General features: G+C 39.3%; 2 protein-coding genes across 2 annotated transcripts in view; both read right to left on the bottom strand.

Annotated features, from left to right (window-relative positions):
* LOC129266925 (cystathionine beta-synthase-like) overlaps nucleotides 1–7,099 on the bottom strand; it is a 25,568-nt gene extending 18,469 nt beyond the window's left edge. The window contains exons 1-2 of the mRNA XM_064103436.1: nucleotides 6,871–7,099; nucleotides 3,407–3,598 (exon numbers count right to left, since the gene is read on the bottom strand). Of these exons, the coding sequence (XP_063959506.1) occupies nucleotides 3,407–3,528 (122 nt within the window). The 5' untranslated portion in view covers nucleotides 3,529–3,598; nucleotides 6,871–7,099. The remainder of the gene's footprint in view (nucleotides 1–3,406; nucleotides 3,599–6,870) is intronic.
* Nucleotides 7,100–12,690: 5,591 nt separating this feature from the next.
* LOC129266480 (potassium channel subfamily K member 2-like) lies at nucleotides 12,691–21,898 on the bottom strand. The gene is made up of 3 exons (XM_054904336.2): nucleotides 20,775–21,898; nucleotides 19,189–19,574; nucleotides 12,691–14,745 (listed from the first exon to the last, which is right to left on the bottom strand). The coding sequence occupies exons 1-3, from the start codon at nucleotides 21,247–21,249 to the stop codon at nucleotides 14,509–14,511; spliced, it is 1,098 nt and encodes a 365-aa protein (XP_054760311.2). The 5' UTR covers nucleotides 21,250–21,898; the 3' UTR covers nucleotides 12,691–14,508.
* Between the last annotated feature and the right edge of the window lie 2,071 nt (nucleotides 21,899–23,969).

Genomic DNA, 23,969 nt, shown 5'->3' on the forward strand with positions numbered 1-23,969 from the left:
AAGAGAAAAACAAAATTTAACCATAAAAGCAAAATAAATCATATCACATAAAAAAATAATAAAAATACTTGGCCAGTTTATCAATGTCACATAAAAATGTACAGCTGATACTCTTTTTTGCTTGTAGTTGCTATACTGTACATTACATGTATGTACTCTCCTGTGAGTGTGACCTAATAGTATATGTAGGTTGACTCCTCTAAAAAAGCTGTACATGTTTAGTGCATTAAACAGTTGTAACAAATGAGATTTTTATATGGCATGACATTAGTAGTGTTCATGCACGGAGCAGGTAGCTCCATGGTTCATGAGAGGAGTGTGCTTTTTATGAATTTCAAGGGCGAACTAATGTTAATCATCCAAAGCCCCGCCCCCCTCCCCCCGTGTATTTTTTTGCTCAGCCTGTTACCTAATCAATGGATTCAATCAATATTTCCCATACAAATGAGTGCACATTCCCCCTCCCAAGGAGCTTCAATTCACGCTCTGTGTAAGGTTCTATATCATGACCCTTGTTACATAGACCTACATACAGTATCTAGAAAATCAAAGTGCAAACAAGGCCTATCAACCAGAATAGGAAGATTTTTTGTTGTTGTTGGGGGGGGGGGGAGAGGAGGAACTTGTCAGCTTAGAGGTTTCATCTATCAAACAGACAACCCCTTTTTCTTATGGGGGGGGGGGGGGAGGTAGCCCTCAGCCCCTGGTCCATTATCAACTTGACTAAAACAAAAGACCCCCCCCCCGAAAAAAAGGACCAGAGGGCAATTTTAACATGAAGCCCAAGAAATTTCCAGTCCCCCGATTATTTTTTAATGAACACAAGATGATTTTCAAGTCTATCCTTGAAATGCAGTGCTCGTAACAGCTGCTCTGCTACAGCCAGGGTAATTATGCTGTGCTATAAAGCACTAAATGTTGGAGACTTCAGAAAATACTAATGACCCCCCCTTGATTCTTGTCATATTACTGTAGATCTATAGTATCTTGCTATACTATGCAGAATGACTTGACATGAACCTGAAATACATGGAATGTAGATTTACTGTCAAACACACAGATAAAGAATACATGTTAGTCTTATGACAATCTTTGACACTGTAAACAGACGTCAGTTTACTCAGAGTGGGCCGGGCTCCTAAAACACACATTTTATTTTGCAATTTCATTCACTGCCATCGTTCTTCATAAATTTGTCTTACGATAGCCTGTGCAAACATTGTTGAGTCTAAAGTAAAGATAATATGAAAATATATGACTCGTCTCACTGAACAGGCATTTGGGAGGTGATAAATTATAATCAAGTTCAACTTTTTGAGTTGAATTGGCTTTTTATTAAAAACAAAATCTAGTAATTAACAACACTTATGGCAGAATTGAGGCATATAGAAATATTCACCTTTTCTAGATACATGTACATGTACCTGTACATTTGTTATATTTATAATTAAATGATGTAGGCTACTTGTACTAGATAGTACTCTAACTTTTTTTACCAAAGTTTTGTGAAGTCCAGTATGTCATCTGAATTCTTCGTCATTTCAATCGACTGTTCTTTCTTCCTCCATCCCCCTTCCTTCCCCTCCTCTTCTTCACTTCTTCCTTCTCGCCCTCCTCCTATTCCTCCTCCTCCTCTTTCATTATACTGTTTTGTAAATATCAATTCATAAATTATCATTCTTGCTTATTATTGAATTATCAAAATCACTCTCTCATGATATTTTTCATTTTACATAATCACCTTTACTTGAACAAAATTATTCAATACATGTACTGTAGGTCTCATCATCCGTATTCAAATAAAATTTGACAGCAAGTAAAATATGACTTTGTTATCTTTTCTTTGACTTCGGACAGCTGTTTCGTTGATAATGTCCAATAATGATAACCGCTGATTGTCAATAAGAATAATTTTGGATACGAAAGAGATGTATTGTATGGTGTTGCATGTTATCAACTGATGAAAATAGAATTGTGTCCCAATGAGCAAAATACATACATGTACATGTAAAGGTATTAATTTCATGACTATAAAAATGAATTAAACGAACACCATGTACATGTACATATGTACTATTAAGGTACATGTATTAGCTCAGCATGTACATTTGATTAAAAAGCTTAAATTATCCTAATTTCTAGTGGCCTGCACAGATCTGCCTGCCTGGTCTACTTTCTTTTGCCTCTTAATCAAATTCACAATATCCAATTATGATAAATCAATTAAATTTCCCCTGCTTGTAAAAAACAAGAGTCTACACAAGTAAATTATGCTGGACATACAACAGAGTCTACAGACAGAGAGAGAGAGAGAGAGAGGGGGTGGGGGAGAGAAAGAATGATTTAAGTGAGTGGGATTAAAGCAGTTGATATAGCAAACCTCTATATATTTTCAAACACTCGCCCCACAATCCATCATCAATTTTCCTTACCAGGGCAAATCGGCAAGCCGTTTTTGTCTGGATTTATAACATTAAAAAAATTTAAAATTAAAGTTTCAACACATGATTCTTAAACATTTCTCTCTTCGTCGTTCCATGAAGTTTGTCAAAGATATGAAGAGGATATCCGTCTATGACTAATTTCATGATACATGCAATTGACAAACATTCATGTGTAATCAACGCTGTTGCTCAGATGGATTTTCTAGCAAGCCACACAAAGATGACTTGCATTAAAGATTACACGGATTTCAGTGGCTAAACCCAAACACAAGTTATTGACACAGTAAATACATTTAATAGTTTATAACATCAAAGATTAAAAGGAAAGACATCAGGCAGATGTGTGTACTTCAAAATGTGCAAACTGGGAGAGGTCAATGAATAACAATCATTTCTGGTGAAGTCAGATAATATCTCTCATTGCTTTTCTTGATAAATAATAATTTTTTTCCATTTGTTACTGCATTTGTAAGGACTCCCCATATCAGATTACTCTGACCCCCCCAAAAAAAAACCAGACTTGTCAATATAAACATGTTGGATTGAAAAAAAAAATGTCAGTAATGAACTGTATGAAAATCTGTTGTTTTTCATCCAACATATTAAAATCAATTTCCTTCTATCAGACTATTGAAAAGTTGAATCTTGTTCTGTTGGCCCTACATATTTACTATTTTTGAAAACATTTCATTTTGGGAAAAGCTTAACAAAAGTTACCAGCATTCAGCACTAACAAGTTGTTCTTATGACAACAACAGTCACAGAGCAGCATTTCTTTAATAGCTACATGTATGAATCAAAACCAATGATCTCTGTCAGTCGTCAGGGTTGAATGTTTAGTCAGTGCCGAGTGCTGACAACTTGACAAAGTGCTGTCCCCTCGCTGGTTTAGCCATAGGGAGAGTAATTACAATCTATTGGGTACCCCCCCTTTGGGGTAAGGGAGGGGGGTTATTTAGTACCTCATATCATGTCTGTGGGGGCTCTTCCCTTTCTCCATTCCAAGATGCCAAGTGCAGCGGGAGGGCAGGTCCGGGGCGACCCAATGATTATCAACCCCTCCATTCTGTGGTGTGGTTGTCATGGTAACAAGCCTTTCTGTCCTCAAATTGACTCCTAAAGTGATTCACTGGTTTGTATTGTAGGCACAGAACCTGGAGAAGAACAGTGTACACATACAGTACATACAAAAAAAGGGGTAAAAATATGAATAATTACTGACACTGACAGGACTTTTATCTTCTGCAAGTTGCTGATTATTTCACCCTGACAAAAACTTTGTTGTAAAAATAACAGAAAAAATGTGCATTACATACATGTATTGTATTAGAAAATGTAGTAGAAAATTGCAATGTCATATGGTATCCCAAGGTGAAAAATGGATGCTATCAAGTCTGAATATCCAGAGAAAAGCGACTATTAAAGCTACATGTACATGTGGTGCCAGAATTTAAGCACCTGCCTTTTCAGGATGAAGAATCAGAAGATGGTCTCAGTGTATAACAGAAGAATCAGAGGTGATATGATTGAAGTTGATGCAACATTTATATAGCACTTAATACAATGTTTATAAGTGCTGCACACTATTACTCCAGCTTTAGCACCGCTATCCTGATCGGGTGCACGAGCATTCAAGGATTTAATTCCTACCAGGTACCCATTTACTACACCTGGGTGAAGAGTGGCAAATGTAGATAAACGCCTTGCCAAAGGATGTGAGTGCTGCGGTGGGATCTGAACCCCAGACCTTGTGGTTCAAAGTCCACAGACTTATCTGGCCACAGCACTTCTACAGGTCTCTAAGTTGATAAGATTATGAATTAGTCTGGTGAATAAATTTGAAACTTGCAAATTTATAAATAATTATTATAATATCATTATCAATTATTAATAATCAAGTATACAATTTTATTCATTGTTGAATAATAACTTTTATCTATAAATTGTTCTTCAAAACGGCATTTTGTAACATCGCTTATCGAAGCTTCGTCATAACGAAGCGGTTCAAGGGTCAAGCCTATTGTATTTGTGGTGTTTATGAATGGATCGAGGGATCTACACGAGATCGATCTGGTAAGAAACCTCTCATTTTTATATTTATACTAACAGTTTTTTCGTACCTTCATCAAGGTATATAGAGATATAGATCTAGTCTCGATAAATAAAATCCAATATGGATTCCCTAGGGAAATCCATCCATCAGTAGAGGCGCACGGCCAATATGGGAGACTGTCTCCCATGAGTTTGAGAGAGATTATCATTATCTCAAATATTACCCTTTTTACACACGCTAAAATTTCCTTAACCCCGTACTATAGGTGGGGCTAAATTGCCATTTAGCCCCACCTATAGTACGGGGTTAAGCTTAGCCCACTTTCTTTTTACACAGCATTTTTGCAAAGTGGGCAAACCCCACCTTTAGTACGGGATTATTTGGCCCTGCAAAAAAGCAGGGTTATCCCAGCAATTGCGGTGCTAAGAGCGATAGTACGGGGTTAAGATCGCTAGTGTAAAACGAAAGTGGGCTAAGCTTAACCCCGTACTATAGGTGGGGCTAAATGGCAATTTAGCCCCACCTATAGTACAGGGTTAAGGAAATTTTAGCGTGTGTAAAAAGGTACGAGTGAAGTACTTGTACTACGAATGATCGACAAAAACCACTAGTCCGGGGTTAGCCAGTTTCGTGTGTGAAAAGCAAGCATTCCTTATCCGGGGTTAGCGATAACAATTTGGCATGTGTGAAAAGGAAAAAAAATAGTACGGGTTAGCGATAGTCCGGGGTTAAGAAAATCCTGTGTAAAAAGGGTATAAATGAGACTTCCGTAAAGAATTTGGGTATCCAATTTCAGAGACAATCTCCAGTTTGGGAGACAAATTTCCTTTGTTTACATTTGCTGCAAAAGGATTAGATTGGCGGCAAATAAAAATGTGATAGGCAGATTCCTCTTGAAAAATTACCCCTTTTCACCGTCTACTTTAATACTTCACCATCTACTGTTGTTTTGATAAGTATTTTTGTTGTCATCCACACACAAACCAAAAATGGGCTTCTGACCTCAGTGAGACAAAATTTTGGGTGGAAAAAATTATTATTTTGTGAATGTTGGTGTTGTTTCTTTTGTTCTTTTGCAAAGCAAGAGTGTCCCATATTGGCCTAGACCAAAAGCTTCGGTCTCTGTTATGTTGGTTGTTCCGCTGAACTACGTTGGCTCCACTCACCAAATACATAGACCGAAGTTAAACCGTCGTCTGTACAGGGGCCCAATGGCATTGTCAATGGCCACCGCTAATTTCTTGTTTTTCTCCTCGATACCGCGATATTTTCCACCAAAAGTTCATACATATGCACCTATAGCTGAAAATGTATAAGTAACGACAGTTTCTTACCCTAAATTCCCGCTTTAAAACTGGCAATCAGGGGATTAACTCTGAAAGTTGACACTTTCGACTCGGACTAGTGGGCAGCCATCTTGGAATATAATTCATGAAAAAGTGGCCGACGAAAGTCAAACTCCGCCCCATGACCTTTACGTCACACATTACAGAAGGGGAAAAGAAAGGAGCAGTTAAAGAAACAAAAGAAAAAAGGGGAAATAAAAAATGAAAAATAAAAGTAAAACAAAAAGAGAGAAAACGAAAGAGAAAGAGATAAAGGAAAAGGGAAAAAAAACGTCTAGAATTTTAGTATTCATAAACCCGACGTAAAAGAGATGATCTGATTGGCCAATGGTTTTGATACGCGGTTGACCCGGAAGTTCTTCCAACGGCATATGTTTGTGTGTTATATCGACTTCAGATGAACGAGTGAACTAGGACTAGGAGCTACACGACAGCCGAGGTAAGTCGCTGTTTTTTTCCTTTTAACTTTATTTTTTCCCTCGTTTTTGGCAATTAATGCCAAGAGGGAATATTAATTCGCATTTTTGTCCATTTATTTTCATAAATATTTATGAAATAAAGACAAAAATCGATGAGCCCCGTCGGGGGGAATTTGCATTGTACCTCCCCTAATGCCATGGCGGCGACACGCTAGCGAGCCGTCTGTGTATGAGGAAAAATTAAAAAAATAAAAAAATGTTGAAAAACTCCTCGAAACAGACGGCTGCCAGCTGTCTAATATTGGCCGTGCACCTCTACTGTCCGTGTTTATATATATGGGGGGGGGGGGGGGGTTTCAAGGCTTCGTGATGTAAAACTAAAAGTATAAATATATCATCACGGAGTCCTCAACAAGGCTAGGTCTTGAGCCTTTTAAACACAGCCCTCACTCAGTCTCAGCAGCATTCACATTCATGTGCCAGGCATGGAACCCGGCCGTGCCTCCGGCCCTTCCCAATCGCAAGATTCTTCATCATGCCAACACAAACACAAACACATGGTCATGGAAAACACACAAAGTACGGTACAATAAAACAAATTTACGAACCTATTCGCCGTTATACCATACAGTACTCTGCTAGGTCCTATGATCAGAAGAATCCCTCAAATCTGATGAACATGAGGTATCAAAATCATTTATTTATGATGACGCAATTGTTCGTCGATTACTGACTGACAAAACAAAAGTACGTCGTAGGCGTAATTTCAGTCTGCAAAGCGTAAACGAACGTAAAATACGTATGTAGTACCGGTACATGATAATTCGATTCGCCACTGCCACGCAGCGCACGTACGATGCATGATCTCGTATCGTAAAGACTTGGCAACAACAAACAAAATCTTTGTTTCCCGCTGCGGATTTGTTGTTATTTTGCCAAAGACATTGTGCGGTTATGCCTATATTGCATAGTTGGCAGATTTATTGACCTATGTTCATATACTTAAAAAAAAAGGTAAATTTACATTCCAATTTAGATTTTCTTTTCTTATTTACCCGGGGAAGGGGGGGGGGGGCACTCACGTTGACAGTATCGGGTCAGGGGCCCCGGAACGGTTTTCAAAGTGGGGGGGGGGGGGGGGGGCTGACCATGCTAAAAATCACAATCATACAGTAAATTTTACGTTTTTGTACACGGTTTTGGAAAAAAGTGGGGGGGGGAGGCTAAAGCCCCCCAGCCCCCCCGGTTCCGCGGCCCCTGCGGGTGTAAGAAGACCCCTCCCCCTCCACGCATGCCTTGCCAGTATGCCGCACACCCCGTGACCCCCCGGGCATAATTGGCTCATAAATGTTTCCCAATTGGATAATTATTTATCATTTTGTTATAAGAAATATGTTTTTTATATTTCAAAATAAATACAGTCAATGTGAAGAGAAGGGGAATAGAAGAAAGACGAAGAAAATATGATTTCATTTGATTTTATTCTATTTTATTTCTGCATTCATGATAAATATGCAATATAACATATACAAAGGTAATACATTTAAGTTTTACAAAGCAATAATACAATAGTCATAATTATTATAAGCAATAAGAAATAAATATGGACAAGATGCATTATTCACTTGAAAGAAAATATCATATTCAAAAAGAACACAGGAGACGCCATCGTAAAGAAAATAAAGAAAATAAGAGTAATTGTTGTAAAATTTTAGCTGCGTGCAGAATGGAATTCAGAACAGGTTTTATGAATGGGGAGGGGCAAATAATTAAACCCTTCGATACGGGGGCGGCGGAACCGAGGTGGGGGGGGGGGGCATTTGCCCCCATAATTCCTCGTAGGAAAAAATGCCTTTTTTTCAAAATATAATACCCTTTGTGAAGTAAACATATTAGGTTAGAAATAATATTTTTTTGCTCGCGTAAAGTACGCATTCTGTCCTCGGTTAAAAATGCTTAGAATGTCAATTTTTTAAGTTAAAATATCTTAAATTTTGGGCTCACGTTTTCTGCTCGCATCAGTTATTGTTTAATATGGTACTAACTCTGTTCTTGGTTACAAAAAGTGTATAGGATGTCCAGTTTTCAGGTTAGAATATTACAAATTATCATCTCGCGCTCGCATTATTCGATTGGTTAACTGCATGTGTATCCTATTATTTAGTCTATAGAAGCAGTCCTTACTCAGGTCCCTTTTCTGGTCAGTATATTAAAAATTTCAGCTCGCGCTTCGTGCTCGCGTCAATTCTTTACTTAGATATACCGTAAGGGCACTAGTATTCAACCCGTTTGGAGAGTTTCCTCAAATATATAGAAATATAGAATTTACCTGAATTTCAGACCCGTCTTATTTCCAAGAGCAAATGCTGGTTATTCTTTTTCCGTTATTTTTTTCTTCAACCAGTTGACTGTGTGCGCGGGCGATCGAATTATTCGGCGACGGATTTTGGTACTAGTATTCAACCCGTCGGCACTAGTATTCAACCTAGCGATGAAAGATGGCCCTGTCTCTCAATCTGCCCTTGTCCCATCCGACTATGGACTAGACCATTTGAGATGAGACCAAACAGGGAATTAATCAAAGCCAGAGACTTACATAGATCTAGATTTAATTTAGCAATCTAAACCCTTTTGAGATTTGCTATCAATCCTCACTAGGTTGAATACTAGTACCATTCAGTGCAAAAGGCCATCGCCGCATAATTCGATCCTCCGCGCATACAGTCGACAGATTGACAAAGAAAATATAGTCAACAGATTACCCTGGAAATAACAAAGGTATGAAATTAAGATAAATTCCCTATTTCTAAATATTTTGGGGAATATGTCAAAATCTTTGAATTATGCCGGGTTGAATACTAGTACCCATACGGTACACAACTTTTTCATGATAACAAAATACTGCATGGAATATTTATTTTTCTTGTCTTTTTAAATGAAATGTCCAAAAGTTTGAGCTTGCGATTCGCACTCGCAACATCTTGCGAGGATGCCCTTTTAATATAGTTATAATGAGCGTCATATTAACCAAAAAGCGAGTTCCACAACTTCAGCTATGATTTTTTTTTCCAAACCTCTCGCTCGCGGTAGGATAAGGACTGAATATATATTTTATCGGTCAGCAATCACTTAAAAAAAGCCTTTGCTCAACTTAATTAATACAAAACACACAACCGGCACACAACTAGGCCTACTTCACGCAGATGATAATCTGATGGTGAAAACATCCATTTGCACCAAATTCCGATGCCAATTTTTGATAAAGAAGTGTCCTTTGTTGGTTTTGCCCCCAAACGAAAATACGTTCCACCGCCCCTGCTTCGATATGATGCAAAAGAGAAAAGAACAGAATACGAAAAAAGGTCTTATCCCAAGTCACTAGGGAATTCCGCCTCTGTAGAATATACAATGTGTTTGTGTGTTTACGTGTGCGAGGGTGTGCGTGTGTGTGTGTGTGTGTTGGGGGGGGGGGTGGTTCAGTAGCGTAGGCCTAATGAGCCCAAAAAAATGAAGGTCAGTCTTCACGGTCAGATATGGGGGAATACAAATCTGCGAAATAGCGAAAAGAGCGTGGAAAATACATGTACACGAAAATCAAATTTTGTGATAGATTTTGAGAAAAGGCCTATTATGCCATATTCCACCCTCTTTCTCTCACTTTTCTTGCATATATCCTTTTTTTAGGTCGTGAAACTTTTTGGACGCTATAGAGTGTCCGAGCTATTACACTCTCTGACTGCAAATGCCACGAATCGACATTATATACGTACACGAAGGGAAACAAACTTGGGAAATGCTGTGGCCTTCGGTTCTGGCTCTCTGTTTCGCGATCTCTGATTGGTTGTTATTTGGGGGTGTGTACTGGGCCGAGACTGGGCAAGCGTGGGATTCGCTGTCAGTCAGCGGAAGTTCAAAGTCTATTTGAAATCGATCATTATTCGCAATTGAACGCAGCCTGGGGTGTCAGCGGTCTGTTGGTTCAACGAATCCCCTATATTTTTAAAAGCAAGACAAAATTGAAGGAAAAGGACAGGATAAGGGAAGAGAATTAGAGAAGAGATCGAACTCCTTAATTGAAACCCTGGTGAGTTCGGATTCGGTAGACTTCATTTTATCGATTTATTGATTGACTTATCTATATTTCAACACTGTTGAAGCTCAAACGGCTACAAGGCTGGATTCCCTGGAAGCTGCACTGGCGGAATCAGGGGGGGGGGGGGGGGGGTGGGCACAGTCTGCACTTGCCCCCCTCTTTTGAGAAGCAAAATTAAAATTTGTAATGTAAAAATGCCATTAAAACAGAGGTGTGCCCCCTCTCTTAAAATTGGAGACTTTTTTTTTGCTTGTCAAATTTTTCCTCCAAAAAATTTGCCCCCCCTTTTGGAAAATCCTGGATCCACCCCTGCCTGAAAGGATGCTCACGCAATTGTTTTTTTATATTATTTTTTATTTGGCTACATAATTGTATTTATTTTTTCACAATTCTATTCTATTGGACGCCATTTTTTTGTAAATAAAATTAGAAAACAAAAAATACATTTTTCGAGTCGCTCGTTTCGCACGGTTGCAAATAATAAATAGCGCCGCCCCTATCCTATCAAAACAGTAATCATGGCTTGGAAAAACGATGCCAAATAATTACGTCACGTAGCGCTACTTTTATATACGAGATATCAATGTATTATGATTATTAATTAATCCTACTTTTTTTTTAAAATTTACGATACTATATAACATGTATAAGGAATTACAGCATTTTTAAATATAGACATTACAGGGTATACCTCGGGTTGAAAATGAATATTCTAGTCAATTAAGAGTAAAATTCATGGAGCAAAAATGCTGAATTTTAAAAAGTAAAATCTGATAGTAACAAAGTGATTTAATTTCGATTTAACAATATGTTTTGAAAATGATTATATGCACACCCTTTTGAATAATTGTTCAAGAGTTGGGCTAATGATGTCATGTCCCCCGAATTTCCTTAAAAAAAGTTCAAGTGTTACAACTATGTGTCTGTACTCACTATATTATTGGAGTACATATGGCCTATTTTTTAGTTTTGTATATTTACTTCAACCAGGATTTAGAAAGAAATTTATCATACTATACCCTATTCACATTAATTTTATGCCTTCGCATTTTAATTATATTTTGCAGAAGCATGTATTATTTTTTCACGTATTCTTGTTTGATTATACAATATAATTTTCTGTGTTTGTCTAATTTAACCCATCGGTTCATATGTTACTTTCTTCTGGAGCACCCTTTGATTTGAAATAAATGTAGGCCCTATCTTTTTTTTGCTTAGATATCACATTCACCAGCAAATACAATTTCATACAAATTATGCATCGTGTGAGAATGGGAAAATTAGCTGCCCGATAGCTAATCGATATGTCTCCCTCTGTTGTTGTCATTAAGGTATAACAAACAGTGATTGGTCACACGTTGGCATTAATCCCTATCATTGTAATCAATTTGATGTACAGTATGATTAAAAAACAATGCACTGGCGTGCAGATGGGGTTGGGAGTTCGGGAGGGGGGAATGGACCTAAACAAATTCCAAGATTGAAAAAAAGAAAGAAAGAAAAATGAAGGTGAAAACAATTAAAGTAAAGAACAAGATGGAATAATTTCTAAAAAAAATATCACAACGTTCTGAATTTATTATAAAAACTTCTTAATCATAATTATCTTGCGATATTCTATTTTAGCCTTTTCGCCAAACTCCACGTTGAATCCCTCCTTTTTTTTTAAACTCGATATGTAAAAAAATGCTTTGCTCCATGACATAAGTGCCCGGCCGGGAATCGAACCCGGGACTTATCGTGCAGATCCTTAGACGACCTTGATTTAAAAAAAAATGTTTACATTTTTCTTTTATACATAGTCCTTGCAGCCCTATATCATTTACAAATCAATGAAGTGAATATTATCAAGCTATATGAAAAGAGTATATCTTGAAATTTTCAACCCATTCGTAATTTGAATAGGGATTTTATATAAACATAAGGCAAAAATATGCAGATGGTTATTTTGACCGGCAATGCAATTGCTAACAAAAAGAGATAAACATTGTGTATCCTTCATCACGTCTTAAGGCGCACAAAGTCCTATAATATACAGTACAAATAGATGCACAGGGGGGGGGGGGGGGGTTATCAAAACCTAAAGCTGCCTTCAAAAAAGGAGAAATGCATGACAACAAACTGGAACAGCAATCTATGTATTTTAGAAAATATTTATGTTGTTTCGTGTGTTTGAATGGGTCTACGTCATATTATAATTATAATATTTTTTAATCAGGTTCAGAAAATGGCTGTGCCTTCGATGTCTATACATCTGTTCATGCATAATGTGAACACACCAATGAATGTAATGAGAAAGGAGTAACGCTACAATAATGCAGTCAGAACACATAAATATTGTTTATAATGTAATACTATTGATTTATTTATCATTGAAATCAAAGAAAAAAAAATCAATTAAATATGATCTATACACGTTTTCTACATAGAATTGTTACTCTAGTCCCAGTGGCGTACCTAGGATTTTCCACAGGGGGGGCAAAACCGTCCGCCAAAAAATTTGACAAGCAAAAAAAAAAAAAAAAAAAAAAAAAAAAAAAGGTCTTCGATCACAAATAAAGGATTTCGTACCAGAAAAAAATTGACAAGCAAAAAAAAAAAAAAAAAAAAAAAAAAAAAAAAAAAGGTCTTCAAGCTCGTCAGGGGGGGCAAAAAAGGTTTTTCAAGCCCGTCAGGGGGGGGCAAAGATACGTTTTTGCATGGGTTTTGACTCGTCAGGGGAGGCAGAGTGCCCCCCCTGCCCCCCCGTAGGTACGCTAGTGTCTAGTCCTATATCAAGGTCAACATTCCCGTGTACCACAATTCTTCTTTGTAAACAAGAGGAGCGCCTCTGACAGTCTCGCCTGCATTACGCGTTTCAGTATAGCAGCAGTGCTAACTTTGAAAACAGTATAAAATAATTATCCACAAAAACATCATTCATATAATAATATGATACTACGTTCATTTACCCTAAATTACATTTGACCTTGATCATGTGGCCTTAGACCTGTAATTGATACTTGATAACCTCTACGTCCACATTTCACAAACTATATCCGTGAACTTTCAAAGTTATGATAACCCCAAACATGGCCAAAGTTCATTGACTTTAAATGACGTCATGTGACCTGAAACTCGCACGGGATGTTCAGTGATACTTGATTATCCTTAATATGTCCAAGTTTTATGAAATAGATCCATAAACTTCCAGTTAACTGACATGGTAATGACCTTTGATCTTGGTTATGTGATCTGAAACACAAGCAGGTTATTTAGTGACACTTGATTAACCCTATGTCTAAGTTGCATGAACTAGGTCCATATAATTTCTAAGTCAATTAAAAAACTGAACCTTCGATTAAGATTGATGTTGACGCCGCCGCGGGAAAAGCAGCGCCTATGATTAGAATAGTCTCACTCTTCTATGGAGGCGAGACAAAAACCCCGAACAAAAATGTAATATTTCCTAAATTCAATTTCAATTGGGGAATTATTACACACTAGTTGTTATTAGTACTATCATTTTTAAAAATCGATAAGTTTTGTAGTATTTGAAGATTTGTTTATGAGAACGCAAGAGCAGCCTTGTATTAACTTCATTGTTTTCAGTTCTAATTGTATTTCTAAATCACAGTTCATTTCTTCCCCTCAAACAAAATAAATTGTATTATACATGCAGAGCAGGTGTGCAATTTGGTTACCGCCCCCTTTTTTTTAGTGAAATCCCCCCTTTATTTGGAATGCGGAAGAGTACAGAGACATTCTTTTTTTTACTTTGTCGAAAGATCATCTTTTGAATCCATTGCATGTCTTTCTTGGGCGTGACCCCCTTGCATGCTTGTCTAGAAAATTTCGGAAGAGAACCCTTTTTATCACTGTTAACCTTGAAAAAAAAAAATGATTACAAATCCTATCTACCACCTCGTAAATCCCGGAACCTATCCTGATGCAAGCCGATGAGACGTGCATAATGACCTAAAGAGCATTTATCATGAACATGATGAAATAATTTGTCGGACGTTTTATCCGACAAAGTCTGTTTTTTATCCGAGTTACATTGGTAACAGCGCTTCCTAGCAAATTAAAATCACGGAAAGTTGTCAGATCAGAAAATTTGTCGGACAAAATATTGATGAAGGGCACTATAAGATGTAATTTCCGACGAGCATGATTAACCTTCCCCTAGTTGGTCATTACCATTAGAACAAGAACACCCCTTGACCTCTAGTGTGTCAAGTTCGACGTTGCTTCCAGTTTTCTCGTCCTGATGTCTCGCAGAGATTTTTTCGGTGTATCGCGAAATACGAGATGAAATCGTCATGAAGCCAAGCTTCTGAATGTCTCGGAAGCTGTCGATGAATGTTGACACGACACCAAGACACACGAAGAGGTTGGCGAAGACAATGATCTATATAAACAAAATAAAACACAACGCCTAAATCAGTCAAAGGGAAACAATTTCTCTTCATTTAAGGGGGGAGGGGAGGGGGGAAATGATTATGTGGGTCTCTCATTCAATAAATTGTACCTTGTGAGATAACCATTCATAATAAAGATTATAAATCATCAAAACAAAGTTTTTATCTGTTTTAGAAAATTAATTGTTTGGAGAGAGAAGTACTTGTTTTTCTATACTTGATAACATAATAATTGCGATATGAACGTATCGATTGGTGCATAGCATGTTATCATTGAAATGGGTCTTTTTAACAAGATCACACTGCAAAAACTCCGGTGTTGATTCAACACCAGCCAGGTGGGTGTTCCATAAAAATGTTCGTAAAGTTACGAACGACTTTACGCACGACTGGAACATGTTCTTGACCATAACTCAATTACATAGGGATATCACATAGCACAAGAAAGGATCACCAGTCGTGCGTAAAGTCATTCGTATCTTAAGCCCCTTTCACAATTGACGTACGACCATTTGCGACCTTTTGGTCGTGCGACAGGCTGCAACAGGCATCAATCGCTAGTCATCTCATAAGATCGCACAGAGGCTTTCACAGATGCAACAGCTGTCGTACAACAAAAACAACCAGTAAACCCCGTTGCACGAGTAAGTCGCATATGCTCTTATTGTGCTCGTGCGATCACATGCGAGTGTTGCACGAGGGATTGCGAGTGGAACGGTCGCATACATGCGAATGAAACGGTAGTGCAATGTTGTAAGCCGTTGAGATCGGTCTTGCAACAGTCTTATGGCCCATATTATTATCGCAACCAGTCGCAAGACAGGTCTCTGTACATGTTAAGCCCCTTTCACAATTGACGTACGACCATTTGCGAAGTTTTGGTCGTGCGACAGGCTGCAACAGGCATCAATCGCTAGTCATCTCATAAGATCGCACAGAGGCTTTCACAGTTGCAACAGCTGTCGTACAACAAAAACAACCAGTAAACCCCGTTGCACGAGTAAGTCGCATATGCTCTTATTGTGCTCGTGCGATCACATGCGAGTGTTGCACGAGGGATTGCGAGTGGAACGGTCGCATACATGCGAATGAAATGGTAGTGCAATGTTGTAAGCCGTTGCGATCGGTCTTGCAACAGTCTTATGGCCCATATTATTATCGCAACCAGTCGCAAGACAGATCTCTGTACATGTAGGTCGCTTGCACATGTGCAAGTGTTGCACGACCTCCAGTCAAGTAAATGCGACTACTTAGTTGTGCCACCTCTCGCACCAAGTCGTACAACGTTGAACAACATTCGCACGATGATCGCCCGACCGATAGTACGACCCCGGGTACTGCCTGATGCGAGTGAATCGATCGTATTTGATCGCGTTCGGATTTTGAACATGTTCAAAGTTCAGATGTGACCAGCCACGACCACCTCGAGTTCGTGCGACCGTCTACAACGACTGCGAGTGCTCGCAAGACACCAAGAGATCGATCGTGCAACAACAAGAAAAAACTGTTGCAGGCGGTCGTAAACTGGTCGGACGTCAATTGTGAAATGGGCTGAACGGTCGCATACATGCGAATGCAACGGTAGTGGAATGTAGTAAGCCGTAATTTCGATCGGTCTTGCAACAGTCTCATATTATCGCACCCAGTCGCAAGACTGGTCTCTGTAGGTCTCCAGCACATGTGCAAGTGTTGTACGACCTCCAGTCGACTAAAGGCGACTATACTTAGTTGTGCCACCTCTCGCACCAAGTCGTACAACGTTGAACAACACTCACACGATGATCGCCCGACCGATGGTACGACCTGTTGCGAGTGAATCAATCGTATTTGATCGCGTTTGGATTTTGAACATGTTCAAAGTGCAGATGCGACCAGTCACGATCACCTCCGACCACCTCGAGTTTGTGCGATCGTCTACAACGACTGCGAGCGCTCGCAAGACACCAAGGGATCGATCGTGCAACAACAAGAAAAAACTGTTGCAGGTGGTCGTAAACAGGTCGTACGTCAATTGTGAAAGGGGCTTAAGTCGCTTGCACATGTGCAAGTGTTGCACGACCTCCAGTCAAGTGAATGCGACTACTTAGTTGTGCCACCTCTCGCACCAAGTCGTACAACGTTGAACAACACTCGCACGATGATCGCCCGACCGATGGTACGACCCCGGGGAAGGGCTGATGCGAGTGAATCGATCGTATTTGATCGCGTTCGGATTTTGAACATGTTCAAAGTTCAGATGTGACCAGTCACGACCACCTCGAGTTCGTGCGACCGTCTACAACGACTGCGAGTGCTCGCAAGACACCAAGAGATCGATCGTGCAACAACAAGAAAAAACTGTTGCAGGCGGTCGTAAACTGGTCGGACGTCAATTGTGAAAGGGGCTGAACGGTCGCATACATGCGAATGCAACGGTAGTGGAATGTAGTAAGCCGTTATTTCGATCGGTCTTGCAACAGTCTCATATTCTCCAGCACATGTGCAAGTGTTGTACGACCTCCAGTCGACTAAATGCGACTATACTTAGTTGTGCCACCTCTCGCACCAAGTCGTACAACGTTGAACAACACTCACACGATGATCGCCCGACCGATGGTACGACCTGTTGCGAGTGAATCAATCGTATTTGATCGCGTTTAGATTTTGAACATGTTCAAAGTTCAGATGCGACCAGTCACGATCACCTCCGACCACCTCGAGTTTGTGCGATCGTCTACAACGACTGCGAGTGCTCGCAAGACACCAAGGGATCGATCGTGCAACAACAAGAAAAAACTGTTGCAGGTGGTCGTAAACAGGTCGTACGTCAATTGTGAAAGGGGCTTTACGAACAACTTTATGAAACACCCACCCGGAATCTATATAATTATGTCCACACCAGAGAAGTGTTAAACAACACCGATTTTGATATTAATCTAATACCAGATAGGTGATTATATAACACCATTTAGTATCAAAACAGCATCGGTTTGATTCCAAACTGGTGTTGTTTCAATACTTCTCTGGTGTGGACATATATAGATTCCAGGCTGGTGTTAAATCAACACCGGAGTTTTTGCAGTGCACTTTGCTAAGAATGTTGCATTATGGGCTAGCAATCTGGACAGTTCGGCAGTTGAGGAAATGAGGTCGTGCTATCAAGGCTGTGCGATTAAAGGCTACTGGTTCGTACTTGCTTTAATGTAGCAGTGGCTGCGGAAGCGGGGGGGGGGGGGGGGGCTTCAGCCCCTCACCTTTTCCCCAAAAAATGTACAAAAAACGTAAAAAGGATGATTGTGATTTTTTGGACATGTATTTTTGAGGTGACACGACATTTGCTCCGGGCGTTATTTCGTCTAAGAATGATATAGGGTTAGGGTTGCAATAAGGTTTTATCCAGCCAGCCAGGATTTCATTTTTGAGGGGGCGGTAAATGCACGCAAAGTGTATAAACACTTACAGAGCTCGCGAAGCGCGCTCCCTAGTGGGTGGGTGCAGGGAGGGAGACACAAAAAAAGATATATAGCGCACAAAAAAGGATATAATAAATGGAGGAAATTCAAATAATAATTATCCCGCGCGAAAAGAAAAAACATTTTGAATTATTAAGAAAGTGTCATTAAAAATTTCAAAATGAGGGCGCAAAACAAGACAGGAGATAAATGTGCAGGTAAATGACATGAAGTTTCATAGAATTTGATAGAAATATTGTACTTTTTTATTTAATACACTAATTTCATACCTTCCTCTTTTAAAATGAGGAACCTATTTTATGAGCTGAAAAGCGGGATAAGTGGCCTATATGCGGGTGACGGCAGAAAATGATATAAAGATTTTACCCTCCCGGGGCCAACCCAAATAGAAATGCGGAAATATTGCGTGATCAATTTGAGAAAAAAAAATCATATAGGCATATTTCGGCCTTACCTTACTCTAGTTCCATGCCCTAATTTATAGATTTGATCTTACACTGGCTAGAAACAATCTATAGCCGAGGTGGAAAAGAGGGTTAGAGAACGGTGAGAGAAACAAAGCAAAACTGCGATATTGTCATAAAAAAAAAAAAAAAAAGAGCGAGAGTGAAGTAGTTTCTTTTAGGAACTAATTCTTTTGAGAAAAAAAATAAGTAATAAGATACCTTTCTTTCCTTTCCTCCCTTCGCTTTTCCTTTTTTTTTCTCCTTCTCTTTTTTTTTTTTGGGGGGGGGGGGGGCTACCGCCCCTGGCTACGCGCCTGGTTTTATCTTTTATGTTAGGTTTGGGGTTAGGTTTGGGAAAGGGTGTAATATTAATTCCAGGGTTGAAGTTGGTCATTCCATTATGCTTGGAAGTAACAGCGGAGATATATTTGTCGTCGGAGCAAATGTCATGGAACCGTTTTTTAATCTGATCCGTAGGTCGATGAGAGAAAACTCACTATTACCTTCATCAACGAGCCTTAACCCTTGTACTTACTCTTATGATATAGAGCTTGACGATAGAAACTCCTTCGAAGGCTGCCTCCAGGTCTCCGAATCCAACAGTGGTCGTAGCCTGCACTACGTAATAAAGACTATCCACAAAGTCCCAGTCTTCTTGTGTGAAGAAGTAGATGATGCTTGGTGGCACGACCATGAGGAGGACAAAAAGATAGGCTAAAGTCAAGTTAACAAAGCCAGCTCCGACCTTCGTACAACATCTGAGGCATTTCTGCCGGCTGGTGGTGAATCTGGTGAGGCATAGATCCTGGAGCATTTGACCGACCAGGAACACGATACTTCCTGTGAGTAGGATGCCCGCCAAGGCGTAGAACACGCAGAAGATCTCACCGAGTCCTGTGCGCGGGGACGCATAGCCGAATCCTGGACAAATTAATGGTAGACCATGATAATTTGGATGAATAAACCTTTGGGGCTATGTTTACACGATGTTAGATTGTCAAGGGTGAATATGCTTAAGAAGTAATGAGCATGATAATGGTTTTAAAATTAAATATCATATGGTGGCTTCGCATAGCTCATGTTCCTGGCTATGCCAGAACAATTTTTATATTGCACCCAAAACATGAAATCTAAGTGCAGCTTAATCGGCACAGCTGTGGCATTTCCCTTCATACATGATACTCAGTGTCCATCCCAATATATATAAAAAAAAACACGATGACCTTTTTTGTATAGGAACGTTGAGCATGGAGTTTATTGGGGTGATATGACATCCGTTCAGAATATTGCTGAATGCTATAATGTCAGAAAATCTGCACGGTGGAAATTTCATTTATTTGTTATCAATCCAATCTACATTTCACGCGCTCTTTTGCTATAAAACAACATTCTTTTACAAAAAGATGTCAACGCCACCGAGGTGGCTAAAAGGTAACCCTAACTTGAAGGTCAAAGTCAAGGAGGCCATCATTAAAAAAATACAATCTTGACGTGAACGCTATGTTGACGAACCCCATGACAACGCTTAGTTCTCCACACCAGTCTTCATATGATCTATGAGGGAGTAGTTCAATGCTTTGTGTATGACTATCCTGCTCAAAAGTATACCATAATTTCATGATTAGTTTATCATTTACTAATTCATGTTTTCTTAGTGTTGTCTCGTTTTCTTACAAAATAGTGTTGTCCCGTTAAAGCCAAGTTGGTCTGCTTTGCAAGAGAGCCCTATGACCAACGATTGATAAACTCGCTCGAACTAACGGGGGGGGGGGGGGTATAAAAGAGCTTGTCGGACGTTTTATCTGACAGGTTCTGTTTCATCCGACATGTACCATAGTAACAGCGCTTCTTAGCCAATCAAAATCAAGGAAAGTTTTCAGATCTGACAACATCGTCAGACAAAAATGTTCATGAAACGCTTCCCAGGTATAATTGAGGAACCATCTAGGGATATAGCTTAACACCCAACCTTCTCTTCTATCTTGGCCTACCCTCTTTCCAGTTTAGTAAATCTTTCCCAACGTGTTAATTGAAAATACGTTTTTTACTTAAAATATAAGGGGATCGAAAGTAGCCCGGATGGCACCGATCTATTCATCCATACTTCCACCATGAACTTACCTATCGTAGTCACAACTGTGATTACAAAGAAGAAGGTTTGTGACGTGCTCCAAGGGTGTGTGTAGTAGGTGTCATTGATCGCTCCCTTGCTCAGATGAAAGGCGTAAGGCTGACCAGTGGAGTAGCCTCCTTCACCTATGGCTCGTGTTACGATCATCATCAAATCGGCAACGTCATCATCCTCCATGCAATCGTTTTCGGATGAAAGCCGTTGGAGAGCTCCATGGAAGTTCCTCGAAGCTTTCAATGCTGCGGGACGCTCGAGGGCGTGGAAGACCAGCGCTCCGGCGAACAGGTATGCCAACATGACGAGAAGGAAGAAACATATTATCATCCATTTCGTCTCCATCGATACTGATACATGCCCTTCTTCATTATCGTTTTCTCTGCCTTCACCTTCCCCTAAGTGTTCTATGCTGTCATCTTCTTCAAGAATGGCGTCGCTTTTAATTTCATTCTCAAAGTTTTCTGCCATTTTACTTACGATCAATCTGGCAACTTGATTATAACTATGGGCCTACTGACTGTTTAATTGTCTACTGTATACGGTCTTCACGTCAGCGTTACGCTTATTTGGTTTCTATATTCATGCTCACAGGAACAGTTTCTGAACATTTGGACAATGTATTGAAAATGAAATTCATCGTCACAAGAATTTATCTAATGCTGCCCCTGCAGATTCACCCCTCGTTGTACTGGCCGATATTCTTACCATATAATGAAAGCATCTGTCGGGGTTTTAAATAAGGTTGGTTGTCAGTGTGGATCCGCTACGAATGCAGATTGCTTCAAATACTCCTCAAATGCTGTCCAAGATTACAATGCAGCATAAATGTTAAGAATGCAATGTGAAATCACCAAGAATACACCACGAAAATCGTTCGAAATTCCCCCCTGTCAATTAAACTTCGAAAAGTTCTGGCATGACCAAAAAATTGGACCCGGTCCCAGGAACTCCCACGAACATTCGGAAAACTTTCAGAATATTCCGGTTGAACCTCAATCGAGTAGGTCGATCCAAAGAGTTTTCCGACAACACAAACTATTCAGCACACAGTTCTGACATTATCTTCATTCATATTATAATTGATTACCCTCTATTAATCATCCATAATTGAGAAAGCACTATTATGACGTAAGATTAAATAACGCTCGACCTCATCGACACCAAGATCGAAATGTGCTGGTATGACTTGGGTTCGCTGCAAGAAAAGTTCATATACGCTGAAGTGACCATATCATACGTCGTGACGGTATTTGCCGAGCTCGGATAGCCCATGCATTTGTAATAAGTCCATGGATAGCCCAATCTACCCAGCAGCAAAATCAAGGGTTCGGTGGGGGTGAGGGGTGGGGCGGAGGTTGTTGTTTCTCCACACAAAACTTGTTTTGTTGTCTTTTTTTAAATACTAGGTTTCATTTCACCTTTTCAGGATTCGTGACAAAATATACATACAAAATACTTCATTAAAATTGATTGCATGCTCAAATTTTCTTGACTTCTGATTTCATACAAAACAATCATTTATGGACAAAATTTTCCCTGCAGGAGTATAGTGCTTTTTAATTTGTGAATGGGCTGGTACCACTGGCGAATGGGGGGGGGGGGGGGGTAATGTGATCTCATAAGAACTTAACGAGAAAGAGATAAAAATATATTAAACAAAGAAACGGAAAAGGAGAAAAAAGAAAATATGTTACTAAATTATTTTCATGAATATTATGCAAAAATGTATCCCCAAATTTGACTGTCACCTTCTTTTCCAGTTAAAGAATGCAATGTGGCGCCCCTCATAATATTTGGCTCATTCCGCCCCTCGCACTTCATAAAAAAGTGAACTTACGTATACAGGCTATGTAGAAGTAGTAATGGTGATTTATGTATTTTGTGTATTTGGCTAGGGAGTAGATTGTCAGCCTTTGTGTAGCGTAATGAGCCAAAACTCCTTGATTTTTGTAAATTTTTCGTCTGAAAAACTGATTTTGTGATAGATTTTGATATACCATTCAGGAAATTGTATCATATCTATATCCTTTTCTTTTTATTTCTCTTTGTTTGATTATGATTTTTTTTGGGGGGGATGCCCCCAAAGACGTCATTTTGACAGAACCAATAAATTACAGGGGTCACTCTCAACATCAACAGTTACTGGCACACACCTGCGTCCTGAAAAAGCATTGGAAAGATAGGGTCCCTTTAAGGGGTTGACCTCATAAGGAATTAAAAAAAAGTGCCGGTAGGTTGATAGCAATCGCGACTTAAGGTAACCCGTTTTCATCAAGCGATTCAGAAGTCCAATTTGACATTTGTTCCTAATAAAATTTCACACGCTCTATTATCTCTTATATCTTTTATAATTATAATATATTTTATATTTTGTTATATTAAATAATTTTCTTAGTCACTAATACCTCTCGTCTATAGTCTGTCAAGGCTGTCGTATTATCGGAGTATTACTTTCCATTCTCTTCGGATTGGTCCTTTGTACAGCATTTCCTTTCGCAGAGAAAAGGACCCATGAAAGCTCTTGCTTGTTCTCGGATTAATTGCCAATAGGGGCTGATGAAAGTTTTGTAAAGTCTGATACACTGGTGTGGGTAGCCAAGGGAAGCAGAGGAGGCGAGAGGAGTGGTGGACCTATAGTTGATAAGCGATCGCCCCCCAAAAAACAATCAAAAGAAAGACCATCCACTGAAGCTACACTTTCTTTGTGGAGTTGAATTAAAAGAAGATTTGAAGAGCCATGATTTTACTAGTAATATTTAATTTTTTGTTGTTGCTGCCTCTATGACAAAGACCCTTTCAATGCAACACCCTATCATATACCACTTCGTAGTTTACTTACACTAGTGAAATTCTCGTTCATAATGCTTCTTCGTTGGATTTGAAGAGCTTTGATTTTACTAGTGATATATTTTGTTGTTGTTGCTGCCTCTATGACAAAGACCCTTTCAATGCAACACCTTCTCGTATACCACTTTGTACATGTTGTAGTTCAGTTACACTAGTGAAATTCTCGTTCATAATGCTTCTTCGTTGCAATGTCTTCTTCTTGTATAATATTTAGTAGTTTTAAAATGCTTTACTGGTGAAAATGGTTGATTTCCTTGTTAGGATGAGATATGCTAAGATTACCACTTTTAATAAGATCCCAGCTGGTACAAAATAAGGAGGTAGTAGGAAAGTATTGCAAC

The sequence above is a fragment of the Lytechinus pictus genome, chromosome 8, assembly GCF_037042905.1.
Source record: "Lytechinus pictus isolate F3 Inbred chromosome 8, Lp3.0, whole genome shotgun sequence".
Classification (NCBI taxonomy): Eukaryota; Metazoa; Echinodermata; class Echinoidea; order Temnopleuroida; family Toxopneustidae; genus Lytechinus; species Lytechinus pictus.